Here is a 25,797-nt window from a genome sequence, read left to right as displayed (position 1 = left end):
AACACAAGCTAAATCTTTTATTAGATTCTAAAGGAGAAAAGTGGAGAATGAAAATACTTCAATAAAAATCTGTCACCCGTCTTAGAGAACCAGCCTTGGCATTCATCGCCCCCCAGTCAAGATATCTCCTGTACTCCCCTGGCCTCAGGAGGTACTGCCTTCCCCTGTAGTTGGGCAGCTCGTAAAGGACCCAGGAGCCCTCCAGCACATTGAGGGAGTGGATCTCATTGAGGTGGAAGCGGTCCTGAAGAGAGAGACAATCGTCTGTGATCTCTGACATTTGTCCTCTGAAGTCATCTCTCTCATAGATTCTCATTCTGAAAGTGCCGGAGTGCTAGGGTGGCAGACAGAGAAGAAAAAGTAAGTGAACACAAATAGAGAGAAATTAAAGTTCCCTTAGTCCAAGTCTGCTTTCACCACAACCATGTCGCAGAGTTAAGGAGCCTTCCTGGTCCCCAACGCCCACCCGTGAATCTCACGGTGGATGGGCTAAGCTAGGAACAGAACTTAGCAGCTCTTCAACTGCTATGCACCAGTCTCTGTCCTTGGGAATTTAGGTTTGTCTAAAATAAAATTGATCATTTTAGTGCTTCTTATTGGAGAACGTCCCTCTCAAAGGAGAAAAGTGAGCATCATTGGAAAGTGAAGCCTCATTTGATATATTACCCTTGTTATAAAGGAATCAACGTTTAGCTATTTTCTGTAGGACTAATGTTTTGGTTTTCATGCATACTATGGATTATTAAGCCCTTGCAAAAAAGTAAGATGACACATCTTCCCTACCTCCGTTTTCATAACTTCATTTTCAGTTCAAATTTCCACCTATGTGACTCTTAAGCTTCCTTTCTGGCCTCCTACCCTTCACTTCCTCATTCCCTCAGCAGCAGGAATGGTCTTCTTGCAGCTCTGTTTGGATGACACCATATCTCATGCTCCCGCACTTCTACACATTCTTCTAAGAACTCTGCCATCACTCTCTAGGAAAGACTGAATCTCAAACTGTAGTTTTGGATGTGGCCTTTCCTCTAATTTCTACCTCTAGGTGAGCTAATAGGTACTGCCTACAAAATCAGAATAGAAGCCAGGATGCCTGTCTTCTCTAGGAGGATAATCAATTAGAAAAGTAAGCCAAAGCAAGCAAAAGTATTTTTATCAACTAAACGGAACCAGATTGTATTTATAAGTTGTGATATATTGGATTTCTGCGTTGATATGGCTTGCAATGACCACTTTAAGAAATTATATGTTGGAGTGGGAGTTTAGGGTTAGCAGAGGCAAACTGTTATATATAGGATGGATAAACAACAAGGTCCTACTGTACAGCCCAGAGACCATAATCACTGTCTGGTGAAAAACCGTAATGGAAAAGAATATAAAAAAAAGAATGTCTGTATGTATGACTGAATCACTTTGCTGTACAGCAGACATTAACAGAACATTGTAACTCAACTATACTTCAATACAAAAAAAAGAAATTATACCTCGAACAGATGATAACTTCAGTCTCTTCTATGTTCTGCCTTTTGTTAATGAGTCTTTTCATTTTTGATTCCATTTAAAACATGAAAAACTGGGAATATGTGATTTTAAAAAAAACACCAGAGTTCATGAAGAATGGCTTGCTATCTGGGACACCCTTCTAGAATGGACTGCATGCACTGGGCTCACTCCCCCTTTCTGCTCTCCAGTTGGAACCGTTTGGTTGAAGGATGACAGTTTTTAATGGCTTTGATTTCCAAAGAGAGGAAGGCAAAGACAGAACCACACTCACTGTGGGGATGAGGCGGCAGGAGCGGACGGAGTCGTTGAAGCCCATCCACTGCTGGTAGTCGGGGTAGTCGCCACGCCGCAGGAAGTACTGGTGGCCCTGGTAGTTGGGGCGCTCATAGAGCATCCAGCAGCCGCTGTCCACCCGGATGGAGTTGCAGCGGCTGAAGTAGGGCTGCAGGTTGGGGCAGTCGCTGCTGCACTCGTAGCAGCGGCCCTGGAAGCCCCGGTCCTCATAGAAGGTGATCTGCAAAGGAAGTATAATTCAAAATGAAATTATTTGCTCCCCATAATAGATCTTGTATAGAGGCATTTTTCCCCGCTCCATTTTATTTCACTTGTGTTCCGTTTACCTTCCCCATGGCTGGTTGACACGATGATGTGAGTTCAGTGTGATGGGGCCCCGGCAGCGCAGCGGGTCTATATAGCAGGACGGCTGCTGTGTTGGCAAGAACAACACAAAAGGGGCCCCGGGGGTGCGTAAGGGGGTTTTATGGATCCCTTTTGCATGCTGCATTCAGTGGAAATGCCTGTCTAGTCTGCCCTCATTCTCTGGTATATTCTAACGCTGTCTGTTCGGGCTCTGGATGAGTCCCTAGAGTTGCTTTTATTTGGATTCTTAGTGTTTTATAAATTTATCAGCACATCAGTCTGAACTTTTGACCTGAAACTCACGTCTCTATACATATGATTCGTTTATGCCCTGTGTATTTTGGGGGAAGAAATCCATGTCTTTATGGAAGTGCCCCAGAATTCCAGAGAGGCTGTGGGTGAAGCAGAATGCCACAAGCACTGATTTTCCTGGACCACGGAGACCCCTCTATCTTAAAACTGCTTTCTTCATAGGACTTGTCAATCTAGTACAGGACACAAATCTGGATTCTGATTCTTGCTAGTTTTGACAACGCTTTAAGGCATAGCTTTTAACTTCCTCTTTGGTGAGTACGCTTCATATAACTGGAAACCAGCCCATCGTAGCCGACTTGTGATAAGAACCAAAAGAAAGGTTTTTATGACCACGGGGTTCAAGACTGAGAAGTATATTGCTTTATAGATTGCTTTCCCTTTACCAGGGGAAGGCAGTAAAGCCTCGTGGACTCAGAATGTCCACTTAGTAGCCACATGAACGTGGCAAGCCACACAACCTCTCAGAGCAGGAGTTATTTCATAATACTTATCTCATGGGATATAGTATGTTGAATGAGAGAGAGAGAAAGAGAGAGAGAGAGAGAGAAAAGAAAGACAAAGAAAGAGAAAGAAAGAAAGAAAGAAAGGAAGGAAGGAAGGAAGGAAGGAAGGAAAGAAAAGAAAGAAAGGAGAGAGGGAGGGAGGGAGGAAGGGAGGAAGGAAGGAAGGAAGGAAGGAAAAAGGAAGGGGCCTGCAGCCTCTGATATTTGAAAGCTGGTCTGGCCCTCAGAGCTAGGCCATATTTCCCTATTAGACATAAACAATCTCACGAAATACCAACTGAGGCCAGGTTACCCTGAGACCATGATGAAATGAGACAAAATAAGGCGACTTCGTAATTTTGTCTAAGCATAGGCGAAAACAAAGCGAATGTGCCACCCACAGAACCCCAGACACAGGCCCTCTCTCAGCCAAAATGATTAACTGCTGCTTCTATATCAATTGCAGCTTAATCCTTGTTCTTTGCTCCCTTCCCCATGAGTAGAACTATTAAGATATCCAATCATAAAATTACCCTTGCTGTCTGACAACATCCAATTTAGTGAGCTCCTGCTTTTTATTTTATTGTTTATTTTATGTTTTTTTGGCCGCACCGCGCAGCATGTGGGGTCTTAGTTCCCCGACCAGGGATTGAACCCGTGCCCCCTGCGGTGGAAGTGCGGAGTCCTAACCCCTGTACCACCAGGGAAGCCCAACATCTGCCTTTTTAGGCACTTCCCCGGGTCACCCAACCAAAGTACAAGTCCTATCATAGTTCTTTCTAACCCTCTTACGGAGACAGTCCATGCTTCCCCATGGTGTATGTTTTCTCCGTCACTGTAACCAGTAACAAACCCCTTTGTTTCACAACAGGTGTGTCTGGTGGCTTTTGGCTAAAGGACATTGACCTGAATAAATGGGATTATGTGTTTAATGTGTTTGGCACATACCTGGCACAAATGAGCACTGAATAAACGTTTGATATTAGTAATAGTGAGACATTATTAAGGATGACTTCAGCCCAATTGTCTCTCTCAAAAATGTTCAGTTCTCTCAAAGATGCCTGAAAAGTGTCTCCACCACAAAGCCATTTTGTGGTAAAAATGTAGATTTGGAAGGAACTTTAGAAATCATCTAGTGTTCTTCAAACTCCAGGGAGCATTAAGAATCACCTGTGCTTATTAAAAATGCTAATTGCCAGGCTCTACGCTCTTCTGAGACGCAGCATCATTAGATCTGGAAGGGACTCTAGGAATCTGTATTTTTAACTGGCAGCAGCAGGTTGTTCTTGACCAAACTTTGAAAAACACTACTCTGATTTATTCCTTCTTCTTTTCTTTTCCATTCTTTTCCTTGTGTGTGTGTGTGTGTGTGTGGTGGGTGTGTGTGTGTGTGGTGGGTGTGTGTGTGTGTGTAGCTGATTTACGGTGTTTTGTTAGTTTCAGGTGTAGCGATTCAGTTATACATATATTTATATCTATTCTTTTTCAGATGCTTTTCCCTTATGGGTTATTGAGTATAGTCCCCTGTGCTATATATGAGGTCCTTGTTGTTTACTATTTTATGTATAGTAATGTGTATATGTTAATCCCAAACTCCTAATTTATCTCCCCGCCCCTCTGCCCTGCCATCCATCTTTACTTTTGTATTCTCACTAACTGGAAAAATGAACTGGCCCGTAAAGTTTACTCAATAAATGTCTGGGGGATATGAACGTTATTCCCTCGTCTGAAATTCATCGTTGTAATAGTCCACGGGACCTCTTTCAAAGGCTCAGCACAACAGGCCTACACACTCGCATCAAAGTTCAGCATTTGCAGCTTTCAATGTGTAGGATGACATAAGCATCCTGCATTTCATCTATTTAATGGGCATTTATAATAGGCGAGATGAGTAAGCAAAAGAGAGAAAACAGAACTGTGCTGTCCCCTAAGCCCTCTGCTCCTTCGTAATTCTAATTGTATGTCTCCTGAGATGCCAAGTTACTGTTACAACAGCAGTGTCCAATTCCAGAGTTTTGCTAGTGTCTGAGGTCCAATCAACTGTCCACCTTACTACCCACATGCTTGCTTCCTAGTACTGATAATTAACGTAGCATTTGTATCATATACGTGCTTGGTTAAATGAGAAGAGGTCATTTGGTTGGCGGCCATGTAGACCAAACTCTCCCAAACAAGGAGACTGGGTAAGGACCTGGAGGTCACCATCATAGCACCAGCCTCTGGTTCTGTTTCTCGGCTTGTCTTTCTCGGCCGTTCATTAACTGACGTGAAGACAGGCAGCAATCATTGACCCACCTCTGCTTAACTCCTATGGCATTCCTCTTGGAACAAATGAATTTTCATGTTAAAAATGTGAAATAAAATTCATATTTTATGGTAAAGCAAGAAAAATTTCAACATAAAAATTCTTTTCTGCCCTTTGGCCTCCCCTCTCCCCCCCGCATTGTGTATCTGCATTATACATCAACCAGACCTCTCCCATCATCAAGAATGCCTGCTCGGGCTTCCCTGGTGGCGCAGTGGTTGGGAGTCTGCCTGCCGATGCAGAGGACACGGGTTCATGTCCCGGTCTGGGGGGATCCCACGTGCCGTGGAGCGGCTGGGCCCCTGAGCCATGGCCGCTGAGCCTGCGCGTCTGGAGCCTGTGCTCCGCAACGGGAGAAGCCACAACAGTGAGAGGCCCGCATACCGCAAAAAAAAAAAAAAAAAGAATGCCTGCTCAACCATAAACAGCAACATTCTCCTAGCACCAAAAAGGCAACTCCTTAAAAGATAACATTCCCTCTTTTTGGTTTTCCATTTTAAATTTTTATTTATTTATTTATTTATTTATTTTTGGCTGTGTTGGGTCTTTCTTGCTGTGCACAGGCTTTCTCTAGTTGTGGCGAGCGGTGTCTATTCTTTGTTACAGTGTGCGGGCTTCTCATCGCTGTGGCCTCTCTTGTTGTGGAGCACGGGCTCTAGGCGCACGGGCTTCAGTAGTTGTGGCTTGTGGGCTTCAGTAGTTGTGGCTCGAGGGCTCTAGAGCGTACGCTCATTAGTTGTGGCACACAGGCTTATTTACTCTGCACCATGTGGGATCTTCCCGGACCAGGGCTCGAACCTGTGTCCCCTGCATTGGCAGGTGGATTCTTAACCACTGTGCCACTAGAGAAGTCCAACACTCCTTCTAGAGCTTGTAAAGGGTCACATGACCCACCACGATGGCGCTTAAATCTGGATTATGTAAACTGTCAATAATATGTCATTTAATGTGCATCCCTGTGTCTCAGAAAACTTATATATACACGGTGTCTTGACTTCTAACAGGCAGAACAGTTATCAGAGCTTCCTGAGGTGCTCTTCCCAGGTTATAATCCTCAAATTTGGCTCGAATAAAATTTTCCAATTCTTTCTTAAATTGACTGATTAATTTTTCGTCAACAAGAACAGTACATCTCAGGACTTCCCTGGTGGTCCAATGGCTAAGACCCCATGCTCCCAATGTCGGGGGCCAGAGCTTGATCCGTCGTCGGGGAACTAGATCCCACATGCATGTTGCAACTAAGAGTTCGTATGCTGCTACAAAGAAGTCTGCATGCTGCAACAAACATCCCACGTGCTGTAACTAAGACCCCGCACAACCCAAAATAAATAAAAAAAAATAAAATAAATATTTTAAGAAAACAGAACAAAAACAATACGCTTTCTTGTTTAAGCAACAGGTGGTTGTGATTGTCAGTTTTGTTTTAACAAACCCACAAAGAAGAAAATTTGAACTCCAAATGTCCAGAGGGAATGGAATAAGACACCTGCTTACATCAGGACCTACCCCTTGAAAATGGGGAAGGGAAACTGGAGAGGGAACCCATAGCGAGGAGAACATTTTGAGGGTGTAGCTCAATAGAGTGGGATCTTGAAACTTTTATGGAATAGCTAGCTGCTACTTCAGTTTCTGTGCTTGGTGGAGCTTTTGTAAGGTTAGTCCAGAAGACACTGTGGATTCAAAGGGAGAAAAGAGGAAAAAAAGGGAAGAAAAAGCTTTAAAATCTGGACTTATAACAAGCTAGGATATATAGGAAATACTAGCGTGTGTAGGGCATGTAGGATGATACCAGGGTTATCTTGAATTGTTGGTTCATCTTCATGGGGAGAAGTTTAGTGGGATCCTGTAGGGTATCCCTTCTCTGCTTTCACCTCAGACACTCATCTCTTCAAGGTCCCAGTGTTTAGAGAGAGGATAGAGAGAATGAGGAAGGGTAGATTAGGAGTTAGTTTGGGCATAATGTCTTCCCCGGCAACTCCCCACTGTTGACCTTTTCTTTAAATTGGGATTAGTGGGTGGATTGCATTCTCTTTGCCTGTGCCCCAGGAAGGGAAGCAACTTGCAAACTTGATCAATGAGATCCAGGGTCTCTAGTTTTATGTGCCTTCAGTTCAGGCGTTTCACATAATTTCCATGTCTGATGCCTGTGAGTTTATGCCTACTAGGCAAATAATGTAAAACTTGGCACTCCAAGAAGTTTTTGGCTTTCTCATTCATGTTTGCTGTATTATTATTGGCAAACAGAGGATGCTGGCTAATGTCTCCAGGAAGCCAACAGTAGTTTTGGGAATTTAAAGGTTAAAGAACTGAGATTTAGGAACAGTTAATATCAAATAATACAAGAATCTATTTTCCAGGGAAGGAGCCTTTATAAAGAGCCTTACCACGTGCCCCAGTTTGCCTGGAACGGTCCTGCTTCATGCCTCTTGCGCCAGTGTAATCCTTAATAGAACACACTCACTCTCAAAAATGACTCAGGATAAGCAACACATTATATGCTTGTCCTGGTAATAAGCCACTTGGGTGGTGGATATGGAGCCCTTGATGTGTGAGATGGAAGGAGACTCTACAGAGAATGAACAAACATGTGGGTACATCTAAGGACAGAGAAGAGAGGAGCAAGGAAGGGAAAGACAGGCCGCCCAGCAGCAGGTTGGAGCTTGCAGACCAGAGCAGGGTCATCCAATATTAAACTTGATATTGTTGTGCTATTGTGATCTAAACTTGCATCTCTCCCCTCACAACCTCTGTAACAAAGCTGGCTGCACACATTAATGCTTTATGTGAGAAATGGTTCAGGAGTTCAAGGAAAAGGCACTATGTCTCCACTTTGGGTCAGTGTGGATCCACTCAATGACAAGGCAGGAGTTCAGAGTGGAGAGTAACTGGGAAAAGCATAAACAACTCGTCTCCGCATAAACAACTCGTCTCCTCTCCAGAATTCCAAGAAACATTGGGTATATGTGTGTTGGAAGAAGTGGGTACTAAGTCTCCCACCTGCTGTGAGATGAGCTTTGTGCCATTTATTAGAATCTCAAAGGATGGGGTACTTCAGATGAATTTTGACCTGAAGCTGTCAGCTTCACTGGGGAACTTTACAAGAAACAGTCCTAAGAACCATATGTAATTATCGCAGGATGTTATTGAGGACGTTGTTTACTCAGTATCTTCTTTACTAGGACCCACAAGAAAATTTTCTTTTAGGTTTCAGTACTGGGAATGGTTAGGCTAGTCTTGAATAATTAATTAATTTGTCTTATGGACTCTGTCAGTCATGGAACTGATCATGTTTCCTTCTATGTCTTGGCTGCTGGATCCAAATCTGGTTCTAACTTCAGCCACCAAAGTGCCTTTATAGCACCCAGTTTGGGCTCAAACTTCACTCCTGGCTCCACCACTTTCTCTCTCTCTCTCTCTCTCGTTTTTCTTCTGACCCAATTTTTTCATTCACCTATTTTTAATTTCTTTAATTTATTATGTTGTAATTCTTTATTAGTGACCTTAATCTATGTTTATTTAAAAAAGAAAACAACTGAATCAAACAAGCAAACTTCTCCAGAAAATTTTAATGCCCTTTTTTTGATTTAGTATTATTTTTCTTTATTATTATTTTTATTTTGGCTGCATTGGGTCTTCATTGCTGCACGCGGGCTTTCCCTAGTTGTGGCCAGCAGGGGCTACTTCTCATTGTGGTGCCCAGGATTCTCATTGCGGTGGCTTCTCTTGTTGCAGAGCACGTTCTCTAGGCGCATGGGCTTCAGTAGTTGCAGCACACAGGCTCAGTAGTTGCATGATGCGAGCCCTAGAGCGTGCAAGTTTCAGTACTTGTGGCATGCGGGCTCTAGAGCTCAGGCTCAATAATTGTGGTGCACAGGTTTAGTTACTCCGTGGCACGTGTGATCTTCTCAGCCCAGGGATTGAACCCTTATCCCCTGCATTGGCAGGAGGATTCTTCACCACTGCACCACCAGGGAAGTCCCTTATTTTTCATATATGGTCACAGTACTTTACTCCTATTAAAATGATGGGAGGCAGGGACTTCCCTGACATTCTAGGAGTTAAGACACCATGCTGCCACTGCAGGGGGTGTGGTTTCGATCCTTGGTAGGGGAACTAAGGCCCACATGCAGCGTGGCCAGAAAAAAAAAAAAAAAAATGATAGGAGGCAGAGTTTTCCGATGTGCATATGGTTTTTCGTAAAAATCCTGAAAATTTTGTACAAAGCACATACAGCAAAGAGACAGTGAATTCTATTGGAAAATCTCATGGAGGTATGAGGTATTGGAAATGGGAGAAAAGGGATGGAGGCTGTCAGAAGGATAAGGAGTGCAGTAGGTGAGAGGACAGGTTCATTTATTTGTTTGTTTATGGAGCTAAAGTAAGAGTCTAGATGAGAATTGCTTTCCTTATCAATTAAGACTTGGACTATATAGGGAAGATGGTGGGGATAATCTGGAGGGGTAACTTGAGGTGTTTCAATAAGTACTTGTTTATTATTGTAACTGTTTATTTATGTAACTTGTTTATTATTGTAACTTGTAAGATTAACCACAAATGGGTTGAGCCCAGTTGAACTGAACTTTGAGCCCACGTGGCCTAGCCTTTAAAAGAACGCTGGCAATAATATCCTCTACTCACTTCCCCTTATAAGAGGTTGTTCCCCATCTTGAAAGCATATGTTATCATGTCTGGTCAAGTGCCATTATTGCTTTTGAAGGCCTAATAGATTAAAAGAAAGACAGGACTCTGTTAGTGCCAGAAACACAAGCTAAATCTTTTATTAGATTCTAAAGGAGAAAAGTGGAGAATGAAAATACTTCAATAAAAATCTGTCACCCGTCTTAGAGAACCAGCCTTGGCATTCATCGCCCCCCAGTCAAGATATCTCCTGTACTCCCCTGGCCTCAGGAGGTACTGCCTTCCCCTGTAGTTGGGCAGCTCGTAAAGGACCCAGGAGCCCTCCAGCACATTGAGGGAGTGGATCTCATTGAGGTGGAAGCGGTCCTGAAGAGAGAGACAATCGTCTGTGATCTCTGACATTTGTCCTCTGAAGTCATCTCTCTCATAGATTCTCATTCTGAAAGTGCCGGAGTGCTAGGGTGGCAGACAGAGAAGAAAAAGTAAGTGAACACAAATAGAGAGAAATTAAAGTTCCCTTAGTCCAAGTCTGCTTTCACCACAACCATGTCGCAGAGTTAAGGAGCCTTCCTGGTCCCCAACGCCCACCCGTGAATCTCACGGTGGATGGGCTAAGCTAGGAACAGAACTTAGCAGCTCTTCAACTGCTATGCACCAGTCTCTGTCCTTGGGAATTTAGGTTTGTCTAAAATAAAATTGATCATTTTAGTGCTTCTTATTGGAGAACGTCCCTCTCAAAGGAGAAAAGTGAGCATCATTGGAAAGTGAAGCCTCATTTGATATATTACCCTTGTTATAAAGGAATCAACGTTTAGCTATTTTCTGTAGGACTAATGTTTTGGTTTTCATGCATACTATGGATTATTAAGCCCTTGCAAAAAAGTAAGATGACACATCTTCCCTACCTCCGTTTTCATAACTTCATTTTCAGTTCAAATTTCCACCTATGTGACTCTTAAGCTTCCTTTCTGGCCTCCTACCCTTCACTTCCTCATTCCCTCAGCAGCAGGAATGGTCTTCTTGCAGCTCTGTTTGGATGACACCATATCTCATGCTCCCGCACTTCTACACATTCTTCTAAGAACTCTGCCATCACTCTCTAGGAAAGACTGAATCTCAAACTGTAGTTTTGGATATGGCCTTTCCTCTAATTTCTACCTCTAGGTGTGCTAATAGGTACTGCCTACAAAATCAGAATAGAAGCCAGGGTGCCTGTCTTCTCTAGGAGGATAATCAATTAGAAAAGTAAGCCAAAGCAAGCAAAAGTATTTTTATCAACTAAACGGAACCAGATTGTATTTATAAGTTGTGATATATTGGATTTCTGCGTTGATATGGCTTGCAATGACCACTTTAAGAAATTATATGTTGGAGTGGGAGTTTAGGGTTAGCAGAGGCAAACTGTTATATATAGGATGGATAAACAACAAGGTCCTACTGTACAGCCCAGAGACCATAATCACTGTCTGGTGAAACACCGTAATGGAAAAGAATATAAAAAAAAGAATGTCTGTATGTATGACTGAATCACTTTGCTGTACAGCAGACATTAACAGAACATTGTAACTCAACTATACTTCAATACAAAAAAAGGAAATTATATCTCGAACAGATAACTTCAGTCTCTTCTATGTTCTGCTTTTTGTTAATGAGTCTTTTCATTTTTGATTCCATTTAAAACATGAAAAACTGGGAATATGTGATTTTAAAAAAAACACCAGAGTTCATGAAGAATGGCTTGCTATCTGGGACACCCTTCTAGAATGGACTGCATGCACTGGGCTCACTCCCCCTTTCTGCTCTCCAGTTGGAACCGTTGGTTGAAGGATGACAGTTTTTAATGGCTTAGATTTCCAAAGAGAGGAAGGCAAAGACAGAGCCACACTCACAGTGGGGATGAGGCGGCAGGAGCGGACGGAGTCATTGAAGCCCATCCACTGCTGGTAGTCGGGGTAGTCGCCGCGCCGCAGGAAGTACTGGTGGCCCTGGTAGTTGGGGCGCTCATAGAGCATCCAGCAGCCGCTGTCCACCCGGATGGAGTTGCAGCGGCTGACGTAGGGCTGCAGGTTGGGGCAGTCGCTGCTGCACTCGTAGCAGCGGCCCTGGAAGCCCCGGTCCTCGTAGAAGGTGATCTGCAAAATGGAAGATGTGGAAGCATGAAGCGATTTGCAGCCCCGCTGAAGATGCCGCGACCCGGCAAAGGTTGAGCATCAGGTACCCAGCACTTACCTTTCCCATTCTGGAGAGAGGAAGCAGGAGGTGTTCGCTGGATGTTGTGTGCGACTAGGGGGAGGGCCGCTGTATAAATAGCAGCCCTGACTGCTGCCTCCGCAGGAAATCACACAAAAGGAGCCCATTTCGGTGAGTAAGGGGATTTGCAAGCTCTCCGCCCTCCCTCCCCCTGGTCACTGCGGTTAGCTGAATGTTTACTCTTATTCTTTCTGGTAGGTTCGGGTTGTTCTAATTCACAAAAGCTGTTGTTGCCACCAAAATGAAAAGTCTTTAACGTAGAAGGATGAGCGGAATTCTATCCCCATGCTTTTATTTTATAGCCTAGTCTGCTTAATTGACTCCTTAAAGGTAATTAAACTAAACCATGTGTTCTGCTCAGGGACTGGTGTTTAAAAACAAAACAGAACAAAAATACTTCTTGAAAACCAGAATTTAAATAATAAGAAATCTTAAGGAAGAGGGAATCAAGTAATCTGTGAAAATGCTTTGAAAAGCATAAAGCGTAATTCAAATTCAAGATTCTGTGATTGAAAGCAGATTGTTGTGGCCTTCCTTTCTCACATCTCCCTTGGAGCCTACATCCTTCCTTCTGCTGGCGGCTGCCCAGAGACTTGCTCGCTCTTTGGGGTCCCTGGCCTCCTTCAAATGTCCTAAGATCTATCTTTTCTCTTCACCCTGATAAACTCTTGTTCACTTGGTAAGGGTGATTTGAGTTAGTGTAAGGAGTAATGTAGAAACCCTCAAGGTACAACACCCTCTACTTCCTCAGACTTTTGAGATGCTAGACAGCACCAGACAACAGAGCATCTTGATACCAGGCCAGACAACAGGGTATCTTTTTTTTTTTTTTTTTTTTTTTTTTGCGGTGTGCGGGCCTCTCACTGTTGTGGCCTCTCCACAACAGTGGAGAGGCCTCCTCTGTGTTGCAGAGCACAGGCTCAGGACGCGCAGGCTCAGTGGCCATGGCTCACGGGCCTAGCCGCTCCGCGGCATGTGGGATCTTCCCAGACCGGGGCACGAACCCGTGTCCCCTGCATCGGCAGGCGGACTCTCAACCACTGTGCCACCAGGGAAGCCCCAACAGGGTATCTTGATAGTATGGATTTCACAGTGTGATATGGGGACCTCTAAGGTCCCCAAGACACTTTCAAGGGGTTCATATGGTCAGAACAGTTTTCATAACAATACCAAGATGTTATTTGCCCTTTTCACTCTTATTCCTTCACAAGTGTACAGTGGAGTTTTTCCAGAGGCTATATGACATTAAAGAGATTTGGTAAAATGTAAAGCAATTGCAGTCTTTTCATTGTTTTTGCTTTGGAAAGTATGGTTATTATTCATAAAATATGTTATTTATGTTAACATGTAATAGGTTTACTAAGGCTCTTCCTATAAAAAGTGAGTAGGAGTCCCTCTATTGGAATAGAACCAACACAGTATCCAGCAGATACCCAGGCCCTGACATGACCCTCCATGGGACGATAAAGAGTATAGGTGGCTACAGGCTGGCCCCAGTCTATTTCATAGCCTATGTCATATGACATTGTAGAATTCATCCTGACCTCTTGCAAAACTGGTGGCAGCACTAACAGAGCCCTGAGGCAAACAATTATATTAACACATTTTAGGGATCAAATAAAATACTAGAAATAGAGCAGGCCGTCCCTCGGTATCCGTGGGATTGCTTCCAGAACTCCTGTGGATACCAAAATCTGCAGATGCTCAAGTCCCTTATACAAAATGGAGTAGTATTTGCATATAACCTACACAATCTTCCCATATACTTTAAATCATCTCTAGATTACATATAATACCTACTACAATGTAAATGCTGTGTAAGTAGTTGTGAATACAGTGTAAATGATATGTAAATAGTTGCCACCCTCTAGGTGGTCACAAAGCACTGAGCTGATCTCCCTGTGCTATGCGGCTGCTTCCCACAAGCTATGTATTTTACATTTGGTAGTGTGTATATGTCCATGCCACTCTCTCACTTCGTCCCAGCTTACCCTTCCCCCTCCCCGTGTCCTCAAGTCATTCTCTATGTTTGCGTCTTTATTCCCGTCCTGCTCCTAGGTTCTTCAGAACCTTTTTTTTTTTCCAGATTCCATATATATGTGTTAGCATACGTATTTGTTTTTCTCCTTCTGACTTACTTCACTCTTTACGACAGACTCTAGGTCCATCCACCTCACTACAAATAACTCAATTTCGTTTCTTTTTATGGCTGAGTAATATTCCATTGTATATATGTGCCACATCTTCTTTATCCATTCATCTGTCGATGGACACTTAGGTTGCTTCCATGTCCTACCTATTGTAAATAGTGCTGCAATGAACATTGTGGTACATGACTCTTTTGGAATTATGGTTTTCTCAGGGGATGTACCCAGTAGTGGGATTGCTGGGTCGTATGGTAGTTCTATGTTTAGTTTTTTAAGGAACCTCCATACTGTTCTCCAGATTGGCTGTATCAATTTACATTCTCACCAACAGTGCAAGAGGGTTCCCTTTTCTCTACACCCTCTCCAACATTTACTGTTTGTAGATTTTTTTTTTTTTTTTTTTTTTGCTGTACGTGGGCCTCTCACTGTTGTGGCCTCTCCCATTGCGGAGCACAGGCTCCGGACGCGCAGGCTCAGTGGCCATGGCTCACAGGCCCAGCCGCTCCGCGGCATGTGGGATCTTCCCGTACCGGGGCATGAACCCGTGTCCCCTGCATCGGCAGGCGGACTCTCAACCACTGCGCCACCAGGGAAGCCCTGTTTGTAGATATTTTGATGATGGCCATTTTGACCGGTGTGAGGTGATACCTCATTGTAGTTTTGATTTGCATTTCTCTAATGATTAGTGATGTTGAGCATTCTTTCATGTGTTTGTTGGCAATCTGTATATCTTCTTCGGAGAAATGTCGATTTAGGTCTTCTGCCCATTTTTGGACTGGGTTGTTTGTTTTTTTGATATTGAGGTGCATGAGCTGCTTGTATACTTTGGAGTTAATCCTTTGTCAGTTGCTTCATTTGCAAATATTTTCTCCCGTTCTGAGGGTTGCCTTTTCGTCTTGTTTGTGGTTTCCTTTGCTGTGCAAAAGCTTTGAAGTTTCATTAGGTCCCATTTGTTTATTTTTGGTTTTATTTCCATTTCTCTAGGAGGTGGGTCAAAAAGGATCTTGCTGTGATTTATGTCATAGAGTGTTCTGCCTATGTTTTCCTCTAAGAGTTTGATAGTGTCTGGCCTTACATTTAGGTCTGTAATCCATTTTGAGTTTATTTTTTGTGTATGGTGTTAGGGAGTGTTCTAATTTCATTCGTTTATATGTAGCTGTCCAGTTTTCCCAGCCTGGTTTAGTGTCTTCAACAAGGTAATAACCTTAAGGGTAAGGGCCATGTCACACTTCTCTATCCCCCATGATTATTTACTAATTAATTATATGGATAGAGTCCTGGAAACAAGAAAAACAGTTAAGCAAGTGATGCCCATTTTATTGCAAATGATTCTGATTTTATTTTGGAGAACAATAACTCACCCACATGAGGTCACCTATGTGGATGTTCAGAGACACAGCCATCATTCTCTCCCACTCAGTCCTCTACCACGTCCCCTGGTTCTGATAGCCTCCACTCCTGTCTGGTCCTTGGTGACCTGGGAAAACTTGAAGGGAGGTAAAAATGGCCCAGAAATTGGGCAGGCTGGTGTAGGCTGGCAGCAGGGAGGCCTTCCTGAGGGGAGGGGAGGTGTTAGAGCACCACTAGAGCTCTCCCGTGAAGGTCTCAGAACTTACCTTTAACTGCTAAAGGAGAGATGGCCTGAGAAAGAGAACAAAAATGAAAGAAAAGGTGATGAGCAACATTTTTGTGAAGAAAAATAATGAGATCCCCAGTCACTTCCTTGCATTTTAGAAGATGGATGGGTCAATGGAATAAGACATTGGGTCCCGGATGCTGCAAGACATGCTTTGTTCTGTCTCTTTGTAGTATCAGCCAACACCCCAGTCTAAAATATGTGGGAGATTAAGGGACTGAGCCAATGAGCCTTTTAGCACAAATATTTGAATACCAAGTTTAAAGTTACATACAAGTTTTTTCTTTTTCCTTTAAAAAGAAGTGCAAAACTTGTTTTAAAAAAGACAGGTCTCATTTAAATTTTAAAAAATTAAAAAAAAAATTAAAAACCATTTAAAGTTCTTTAGGAACTCATGGTTAAACAAACTCGTATATCAAAATACATAGACTTGCATGTCAAAATATTTGAATGGATCTGATATAACCCTGGTTTCTTCCAAAAAAAAATAGTTCATTTAAGAGCCATTAAGGGACTTCCCTGGTGGTCCATTGGTAAAGAATCCGCCTTACAGTGCAGGGGACGTGGGTTTGATCCCTGGTCAGGGAACTAAGGTCCCACATGCCGCGGGGCAACAAAGCCCACGTGCCACAACTACTGAGCTTGTGTGCCTCAACTAGAGAGCTCATGTGCCACAGCTACAGAGCCCATGTGCCCTGGAGCCTGTGTGCCACAACTAGAGAGAGAAAAACCCACAACTAGAGAGAAGCCCGCGTGCTGCAACGAACAGCTCTCTCGCCTCAACTAAGACCCAACAGAGCCAAAAATAAATAAATCTTTAAAAAAAAAAAAGAGCCATTAAAGTTACCTGGGGCCTGTTAGAAGGCTCTGTGGAAATAGTTCATTACCCTCCCTGCCTCCCTTCCCCCATGCCAATGTTTTAGTTTGTCAGCTGGGTTTTCCTGAAGTGTTTGCAGACTTCTTTCTCTGGTAACCACTTATGTGTCTCCCAGATGAAACCTCTTGAGTTCATCAGCACATCATTGACATGACCCTGCTGAAGGAAGCCACATCTGCTCTCACTTAAGTAGGTAGGATTGAACCTGTAGCAAACTTTACAGCACTCACTTGGCTCATGATGATGGAAATAATAATAGTTAATAATGACAGCCTACTGTATGAAGAGTGTTTAGTGTGTTCTAGACATTGTACCAGGAATCTTATATAGAGTACGTCATGTAGCTAACACAGCACAATTATTATCAGTACTTCCCCAAATATTTGAGAGATCCAGGGCAAGAGCATAAATAGAGGCCCCCTCTACCACCCCATGGACCGCCCTCCTCACTTCTCACTCCCTCACATGTCCAAGCTCCACCCCCGCATCCCGACCATGCCCCCAAACAGCTGCCCTTTGAGTACCAGTGTCCTTGGGTGGGTGAGTGAAGACTCTCTCTTAGATTTTGGAAGCAAGGGTGTAAATGGAGGAAATTCTGGAGCTCCAGGTATAAGGAGTGTGGTCTAGAAGACGTGTGGGCATGTCCCTGTTGTTCCACACATTCCTGTCCTGTGGGGAAGATTGTATCTGGAGGAGGCCAGAGGAGGCTCTCTGAACACCCATTCCAAGCCAGGGTCCCCAGCTGACCAAGTCTAATCACGTACTGATCACTATGAGAAACAAATTCAAAAAGGTACACACAGCTAGTAAGTAGAGGCACTGGGAACTGAACTCAGGTCTGTCAGCCTTGAAGGCCTAAACTGATTGTTTCTGCATATAACAATGACTTGTTTTAGAGGTTATGTTTCCAGATATGCATAGCTTATATTCTCCCTAATTATACACTTCTCATAGTAGGTTCAATGTCGTTCTTTTTTTTTTTTTTACCTTGCAAAGGGCCTAGCACCAAAGTAGCCTGTTCTCCCTACCAACCTTGAAAATATTTGGCTTTAACAGGAATTCTGGTAAATTCTAGCGAATTCTTCAATTGACTGATTGCTGCCAGGCTGATTTCTTCAGCCTGGCTCTAGGATCTCAGCATTAACTGACTGCAAAGGGTTCCTAAATCCCTGTGTCACTGATTTATATGTAGCCTTCTAAGACAGCAGTAATGGGTGACTATTAAAAGGACATTGAGGATTTTCACATTTCCTTGAATTAGAGAATTTTTTTTAGAAAATAGCTAATTTACTTTGCCCCCCTCCCTTTTTTATGAAGTCCATATATATAGCATAACAAGGTAAAACTGATGGAGGGATGACTGCTGCTTATTGAGCTTCTTTACAGGAGGCATCTCATTTATTCCTCATAAGAACATGCAAGTGGGAAAACTGAGGCTTAGGGAGCATAAGTAACTTGCTCAAGGTCACACAGCCATTAGGTGGCCAAGCCAGAAACCATGTCCATGGACCTCAAGGCCTACATTGGTAACCATTGAGATGCTCTACGTTGAAACCTAATACAGTCTTAAAGAATCAGAGCTGGAAGGAAACATGGAGCTCCTCTTGTCCACACCCCTTATTTTATAGAGAAGAAAACTTGTGGCACACCGAGCTTTCTTAGATAAAAGGCTGTTCTCTAAACCCTTAAGTTCACTAGATTAAAGCAAAACAAAACAAAACCTCAGTTTAAAATTGTTTTCAGTGAGACATCTCACCTGGGTTTTACTTTTTTTTAAAAAAAAGCAGAGCTCATATTTCATTAGTCACCCAACAAAGGACAACACACCATGGTTTAACTAAGCTAGCGGCAAAACAAATCTTTCTGTATATTTGGTATTGGTAAGAGCCACAGCAGTTTAGTAATATGTGTATCTTCATATTTATAATTTATACCATATGTTCCTTCAGCAAGAAGGAATCTTATTCTAAAAGATTATTTATTACTTAAGGTTCTGTGCCGGGCATTATTATTTTTAAACAGCTTTGTTGAGATATAATTTACATACCATATAGTTTACCCATTTAAAGTGTATAATTCAGTGGTTTTAGTATATTCACAGTTATGTGCAACCATCACCACAGTGAATTTTAGAGCATGCTCATCCCACAGTGAGAAGTCCTGTACCCTTTAGTTTTCATTCCTTTATCCACCCATCCCCCATACTTAAGCAACCCATGAATCCACTTACTGTCTCTAGATTTGCCTATTCAGGTTATTTCATATAAATGAATCCTATAATATGTGGTCTTATGTGACTGGCTTCTTTCACTTAGCCTAATGTTTTCAAGGTTCATCCATGTTGTAGCATGTATCAGTACATCATTCCTTTCTATGGCCAAATAATATTCCATTGTTTGGATATATCACATTTCATTTGTCCAATCATCCACTGATAGACATTTGGGTTGTTTTCACCTTCTGGCTACCGTGGATAGTGCTGCTATGAACATTCATGTATACTTTTTTTAAAAATATATTTATTTATTTATTGGCTGCTTTGGGTTTTCATTGCTGGGCGCGGGCTTTCTCTAGTTGCAGCGAGCAGGGGCTAATCTTCGTTGCAGTGCGCACGCTTCTCGTTGTGGTGGCTTCTCTTGTTGCAGAGCATGAGCTCGAGGCACGTGGGCTTCAGTAGTTGTGGCACACGGACTCAGTAGTTGTGGCTCGTCGGCTCTAGAGTGCAGGTTCAGTAGTGGTGGCGCACGGGCTTAGTTGCTCCACGGCAAGTGGGATCTTCCTGAATCAGGGCTTGAACCCGTGTCCCCTGCATTGGCAGGCAGATTCTTAACCATTGCACCACCAGGGAAGTCCCCATGTATACGTTTTTGTTTGAACACCCATTTTCAATTCTTTGGAGTATAAACATCAGAGTGGAATTGCTGAGTCATATAACTCTATTTAACTATTTGAGGAAATACCAAACCGTTTTCCACGGTGGCTGCAACATTTTCCATTCCCACCAGCTATTTATGAGAGTTCCAATCTCTCCACGTCCTTACTAACATTTGTTATTTTCTGTTTTTTTTTCCCTAAAATTATTATAACCATCCTAGTGGGTATTAAGTGCTACCCTACTGTGGTTTGATTTGAATTTCCCTAATGACTAACAATGCTGAACATCTTCAGTAGCTTCTTGGCTATTTGTATATCTTCTTCATAAAGATGTATATTCAAATCTTTTGCCCATTTTTAAATTATGTTGTTTATCTTTCTGTTGTTGTTTTAAGAGTTTTTATATATTCTGGATACTAGACTTTTACCAGATAAAAAGTTTGTAAATATTTTCTCCCATTCAGTGGGCTGTCTTTTCACTTTCTTGATAGTATCCTTTGATTCATAAAAGGTTTTAATTTTGATGAAGTCCAATTTATTTTTTTATTGTTGTTGCTTGTGCTTTTGGTCATATTTAAGATATCATTGCCTAATAAAAGATCACAGAGATGGGGCTTCCCTGGTGGAGCAGTGGTTGAGAGTCTGCTTGCTGATGCAGGGGACGTGGGTTTGTGCCCCGGTCCGGGAAGATCCCACATGCCGCGGAGTGGCTGGGCCTGTGAGCCATGGCCGATGGGCCTGCGCATCCGGAGCCTGTGCTCCGCAATGGGAGAGGCCACAACGGTGAGAGGCCCGCATACCGCCAAAAGAAAAAAAGAAAAAGATGTATGTCTCTGTTTTCTTCTAAGAGTTTTATAGTTTGAGTTCTTTGATTTATTTTGAGTTAATTTTTATATGTGGTATGAAATGGAGGTCTAACTTTATTCTTTTGCATTTGGATATCCAGTAGTCCCAGCACCATTTGTTGAAAAACTATTCTTTCCCCATTGAATGGTCTTAGCACCCTTGGCAAAAATCAGTTGAGCATAGACATATGGGTTTATTTCTAGACCCTCAAGTCTATTCCATTCATCTCTATGTCTACCCTGTGCCAGTACCCTGCTGTCTTGATTACTGTTGCTTTGTTGTAAGTTTTGAAATTAGGAAGTGTGAGTACTCCTACTCTGTTCTTTTTTCAAGAATGTTTCGGCTATTCTGGGTCCCTTGCAATTCCATATGAATTTTAAAATTAGCTTCTCAATTTCTATAAAGAAGTTAACTGGGACAGAGCACTATTTTTGCTTATGTAAATTTGTGAAAAGAATTAGCATTCTGGGAGAGCAGCTCTACTCTAGTGGAAAGAAATGTCAGAGGTATGCAGGATAATAAATATTCTTACTTCACTCTGCATAGTTGAGTCTTCCATAATTGAATCTTGATAAAAGTTCATACTGGAGTCCAAAATAAAGATGATTATACTGTACTGTTGAATTTGAGGAAACCCGGAGAATACATTAATTTCTTACATTTATATTTGTACAAACATTTAAAGATAACAAAGTGTGTTCACAATCTTTCCCCAGCTTTTCATCATAGTTATCCTGGAAATTAGTGAGACAGGAATTTATTATTGCCTGTAGTTTTCAATAAGGCAATTTAGGCACAGTGAATAAGAAATGACTTGCTCGAAGAGATAAGCTAGGAAGTGGAGTAACCAACCGTCCTAGTTTACCTGAGACTGAGGGGCATTTTATTAGTAAGTAGCAGAGGCAGGATAACAACTCAGGCCCTTTAACTCTTTTTTTAAAAAATTAATTAATTAATTAATTAATTAATTTTTGGCTGAGTTGGGTCTTTGTTGCTGTGCACGGGCTTTCTCTGGTTGCGACGAGCCCCGGGTCCTTTAACTCTTAATTTAACACTTCTCCTCCCAGATGACCTCATCATGTGTACTTGACCTTCTCTACTTCGGGAATTCCGCTTAAAACTTCTCTTTCACTCAGCTTTTCTTGACTAATCTTATCTGAAACTTCAGCTGCCCTAACCTCTCCAGCAATCCTTTGTCTTTGGTATCCCAACCACAACTGGTTCTATATTTTCTCCTGTATATGGGTTTCATAGTTTTTCATTATGTTTCTTTCCTCTCTCCCTCAGATCGTGGGTCATAGAGGCAGACAGTGTTTCTCCCTCCTTCCCATGACATGAGTGGGGACTTCATAATTACTGCTGCCTGACCAGCAGGAAGTAAGTAGACATTCAAGACACTTGACCTTCAGGGTCAGATAAGTTGCCAAGGGTCACCATTTATTAAAATTCAGTTATCATTTAAGATGAACAAGAATCACTTAGTGCCAGGAACACAATCTGTATATTTAGTGCAACTCTATGTGGATTATAATAAGGAAAACACAGCCTCGTACAAATCGATGATGCATCTCAGAGAGCCGACTTTGGCATCCAGGCCTCCCCGGTCATGGTAGCTCCTTTAGTCCCCTGGCCTCAGCAAGTACTACCACCCCTGGTAGTTGGGCATCTCGCAGAGGACCCACCAGCCCTCCAGCATGTGGAGTGAGTGGAGCTCATTGAGCTGGAAGTGGTCATGCATGCAGGAGCAGTCCTCTGTGAGCTCGGACACCAGGCCTCCGTAGCCATGTCTCTCATACAGCTTTATCCTGTGAGAGCTAGTCTGTTGTGACAATAAACCAAAGATGAAAAATAAGTTGTGGGCATCCTTGATGTCAGTAAAAGTGACTCAATCAGCCTGCAGCTTCATGAAGCAGGGTTTTCAAACCATCCTGTCATATATGTATCCTTTCCTTACATGGTTGTTCTAACAAATTAGGGAGAGTATTAAAATAAAACTGACCTGACCAGGGGTCTATCCTGTGGAAGAAACAAGAATTGAAATAAAGTCAATAAAAGGGATTCCTTTCTAAAAAAAAAACAACTGTCACAACTGTATTTAGTTCAGTCTGCAGAGAGGATTTTAACTCCGTTTACCATTATGACTGTGTATCACTGAATCCTATCAAGCTTGGTTTTGGTTTTTTTGTATTTTTTTTGATTGGAGTATAATTGCTTTACAACGTTGTGTTAGTTTCTGCTGTAGAAAAAAGTGAATCAACTATATGTATACATATATCCCCTCCCTCCTGAGCCTCTCTCCTCCCGCCATCCCACCCCTCTAGGTCATCACAGAGCACTGAGCTGAGCTCCTCAAGCTTGTTTTTAAATATTTTTATTTTGGAATTTATTTATTTTTGGCTGTGTTGGGTCTTCATTGCTGTGCGAGGGCTTTCTCTAGTTGCGGTGAGCAGGGGCACCTCTAGGCATGCGGGCTTCAGTAGTTGTGGCATGTGGGCTCAGCAGTTGTGGCTCAAGGGCTCTAGAGCGCAGCCTCAGTAGTTGGGTTTAATGGCTCTGCAGCATGTGGGATCTTCCCGGACCAGGGCTAGAACCCATGTCCCCTGCATTGGCAGGCAGATTCTCAACGACTGTGCCACCAGGGAAGCCCCTCAAGCTTGTTTTTAAGTCACTTTTGTACTCATCATGTACAACAATTCATATTTACTCTGAGTCCACATGTCCAACATTTTGCCAAGTCACTTGTAAGTTGAGTTTCTTGCCTCAAAGAAATTTCTGTCTTATTTGTACCTCTTTTTGCATCTGCAAATTTCTGCAGCCGAATTTTGGTTTCACTTCTTGAATCTGCTTGTCATGACACATAATTTGGTGTCATCAGAATGTAGAAATACAAATTCCACATGATTGAAAAACATTAAGCAGCATTTTGGTGAGGACCATGTCCCATGAAATCCTAATTAATGATCTTTTTCTGACCCTTGTAAAAAACTAGTTGATAATGACTGCTGAATACAAGGAGCCACCTGCAAGCGAACTGTTCTAGTTTCTAGATCCGTAGGTCATAAAGAAGGTATTGAAAATAATCGCCAGTACAGTCAGAATACATTATACTTATGTTGTTCTCCCATAGTCTGTCAGTGTTCATTAAGAAATAATGATCTAGATAGATTTTTTTCTTTACTGAACAAGGTAGTTTTTATTTAGAAATTAGGGATCAGCTAGATACTTCCAAATTCAACTTTAGAAGCTATATTGTTGTGATTTCTTGTGCCTAAAAACAATCTGCCCATTTTTAATGCTTTATTGAAATGAGTTTTAATGTTTCCATATGAGAGCGTAGTAAAGGCAATCAATTTTTTGTTAAATGCTTGAGAGTTGGGCTTTGCTATTTCACCGTGAACACTAGTCCTGAGTTGAAACAAACTGACTTTTATGAACAGGAATTTATGGCCATGGATCAGTGATGCCTTCACATGAGTCGTGTTGAACTAAGACTCACGTAAGGAATTGTGTGGCAGGGGCGGACGGAGTCGTTGAGGCCCATCCACTGCTGGTAGTCGGGGTAGTCGCCGCGCCGCAGGAAGCACTGGTGGCCCTGGTAGTTGGGGCGCTCGTAGAGCATCCAGCAGCTGCTGTCCACCCGGATGGAGTTGCAGCGGCTGAAGTAGGGCTGCAGGTTGGGGCAGTCGCTGCTGCACTCGTAGCGGCGGCCCTGGAAGCCCCAGTCCTCGTAGATGGTGATCTGCAGGTGGAAAGCAAGGTGACAGCAGGGAGTCAGCTGGGAGGTACATCCCCCCCACCCCACAGTAGATACCCAGCAGACACGCTGTGGCGTATGTTTATGTAGGAAAAAAAAGATTATAACAGTGTATGTATAAGCCCAAATGTCAATCTTGGTTATCAATGAACGGCAAGATTATAGGTCTTAATTTTATGTTTTTATTTCTCCTTTTTGTTGTTTTCAATTGCTTTAATTTGTTGTTACATAAATATATATTACTTTCATGAGATGAAAAAATAAAATCAATTTGTAAATGTATAACTTTGAGTTACTGGTGAAAAGCAGCAAATTTTGTAAATAGCCACATTTTGTCTTGAGATTAAACACTTCTCCTTGGGCTAAAAAGCAAGAGGTCTCCCAAGACTCTCTGAGACGCTCCAGGAGTAGGAAAATATACAGAATCCTCCCATTCCCCTCTCCCCTCAACCCAGCTTCTAGGGATGCTTTTTGTTTTCAAAACTAGCATCATGTGGACCTAGAGTCTGTCATACAGAGTGAGGTAAGTCAGAAAGAGAAAAACAAATACCGTATGCTAACACATATATATGGAATCTAAAAAAAAAAAAAAGAAAAGAAAAAAATCGTTCTGAAGAACCTAGGGGCAGGACAGGAATAAAGACGCAGACATAGAGAATGGACTTGAGGACACGGTGGTGGGGGGAAGGGTAAACTGGGACAAAGTGAGAGAGAGGCATGAACATATATACACTACCAAATGTAAAACAGATAGCTAGTGGGAAGCAGCCACATAGCACAGGGAGATCAGCTCGGTGCTTTGTGACCACCTAGAGGGGTGGGGTAGGGAGGGTGGGAGGGAGACAAAAGAGGGAGGGGGTATGGGGATATATGTATGTGTATAGCTGATTCACTTTGTTATACAGCAGAAACTAACACACCATTGTAAAGCGATTATGCTTCAATAAAGATGTTAAAAAAAAAAAAGCTAGCATCGTGATTTTCCTGAGTTTTCCCTCCCTGAAGCAACACTGTTTCATAGGACCCAGGTGACTGCTTGAAAGCTTTTCCCATCGCTGCCAACCTATTGATTTAGAAGCACTCTCAGATATTCAGGGGTAGAGGGTGACCCCAATCCCCAACTCATCCCGTGTGTATGTAGAAAGATGAAATCAAACACCTTCATGGTTCATGACCCAGGGAGGGACATCCACCTACAGCTGGCAATATGTCCACAATGCATTTGTAAAAGTCCTCAGGCAGCATGTAAAGAAAATGTGCAGATGCTAAGAGGAGAGAAATTAATAGCCACAAAGAAAAAGTGTTCCCCTGCAAGTAGCAGAGCTAGACAAAAGAAAACTGGGCAGAGTCCTATGAAGTTAGACAGTAAACCCAGGGACCAGAGGATATACCTAATGTGGCAGGTGTACTGGTAAACTTCAGTTACAGCTGTAATTGAACCAGTGTGGGAAAGGCTGCATTGGTCTCCCCAGCTACAAAACCACATCGGAATACACCACCATTTTCAGCAAAAGTCAACAAATCACACACCAGT

The 25,797-nt window shown here is 42.6% G+C and overlaps 3 protein-coding genes and 1 long non-coding RNA gene across 11 annotated transcripts in view; 1 reads left to right on the top strand and 3 right to left on the bottom strand.

Annotated features, from left to right (window-relative positions):
* On the bottom strand, positions 1 to 2,129 carry LOC137225785 (gamma-crystallin B). Of its 3 annotated transcripts, XM_067739849.1 has the most exons (4): positions 2,121 to 2,129; positions 1,766 to 2,014; positions 823 to 830; positions 1 to 317 (listed from the first exon to the last, which is right to left on the bottom strand). In XM_067739849.1, exons 1-4 carry the CDS (start codon positions 2,127 to 2,129, stop codon positions 59 to 61), a joined length of 525 nt encoding a protein of 174 aa, XP_067595950.1. In that variant the 3' UTR covers positions 1 to 58. The 3 variants fall into 3 exon arrangements, with proteins under 3 accessions (XP_067595950.1, XP_067595948.1, XP_067595949.1); XM_067739847.1 differs by lacking the exon at positions 823 to 830 and having other exon boundaries at positions 1 to 334; XM_067739848.1 differs by lacking the exon at positions 823 to 830 and having other exon boundaries at positions 1 to 334; positions 1,772 to 2,014.
* A 7,872-nt stretch (positions 2,130 to 10,001) lies between these two features.
* On the bottom strand, positions 10,002 to 12,268 carry LOC137226273 (gamma-crystallin B-like). Its single transcript, XM_067740811.1, has 3 exons — positions 12,109 to 12,268; positions 11,769 to 12,011; positions 10,002 to 10,335 (listed from the first exon to the last, which is right to left on the bottom strand). Exons 1-3 carry the CDS (start codon positions 12,115 to 12,117, stop codon positions 10,060 to 10,062), a joined length of 528 nt encoding a protein of 175 aa, XP_067596912.1. The 5' UTR covers positions 12,118 to 12,268; the 3' UTR covers positions 10,002 to 10,059.
* Positions 11,800 to 25,797, top strand: part of LOC137226275 (uncharacterized) — a 55,019-nt gene continuing 41,021 nt past the window's right edge. For 5 of the 6 annotated variants that reach the window (XR_010944276.1, XR_010944275.1, XR_010944274.1 and 2 more), the window contains exons 1-2: positions 11,800 to 12,240; positions 21,797 to 21,886. This is a non-coding gene — a long non-coding RNA (uncharacterized lncRNA). The remainder of the gene's footprint in view (positions 12,241 to 21,796; positions 21,887 to 25,797) is intronic. The other variant, XR_010944278.1, reaches the window with a different exon arrangement.
* Positions 22,152 to 25,316, bottom strand: LOC137226274 (gamma-crystallin A-like). Its single transcript, XM_067740812.1, has 3 exons — positions 25,308 to 25,316; positions 24,006 to 24,248; positions 22,152 to 22,328 (listed from the first exon to the last, which is right to left on the bottom strand). The coding sequence occupies exons 1-3, from the start codon at positions 25,314 to 25,316 to the stop codon at positions 22,152 to 22,154; spliced, it is 429 nt and encodes a 142-aa protein (XP_067596913.1).

This window comes from Pseudorca crassidens, chromosome 6 (genome assembly GCF_039906515.1).
Source record: "Pseudorca crassidens isolate mPseCra1 chromosome 6, mPseCra1.hap1, whole genome shotgun sequence".
In the NCBI taxonomy this organism is placed as follows: domain Eukaryota; kingdom Metazoa; phylum Chordata; class Mammalia; order Artiodactyla; family Delphinidae; genus Pseudorca; species Pseudorca crassidens.
Note: the sequence above shows the minus strand (reverse complement) of the source record. Positions and strands in the feature narration are given on the sequence as shown.

Bases quoted from the DNA above. Each gene is read 5' to 3' on its own strand.
- LOC137226274 (XM_067740812.1), bottom strand. The intron at 22,329-24,005 runs GTGAGTCTTAGT...TTGTCACAACAG, and splicing joins CCTGCCACACAATTCCTTAC to ACTAGCTCTCACAGGATAAA.
- LOC137225785 (XM_067739847.1), bottom strand. The intron at 335-1,765 runs GTGGTTCTGTCT...CTGCCACCCTAG, and splicing joins GCCTCATCCCCACAGTGAGT to CACTCCGGCACTTTCAGAAT.
- LOC137226273 (XM_067740811.1), bottom strand. The intron at 10,336-11,768 runs GTGAGTGTGGCT...CTGCCACCCTAG, and splicing joins CCTGCCGCCTCATCCCCACT to CACTCCGGCACTTTCAGAAT.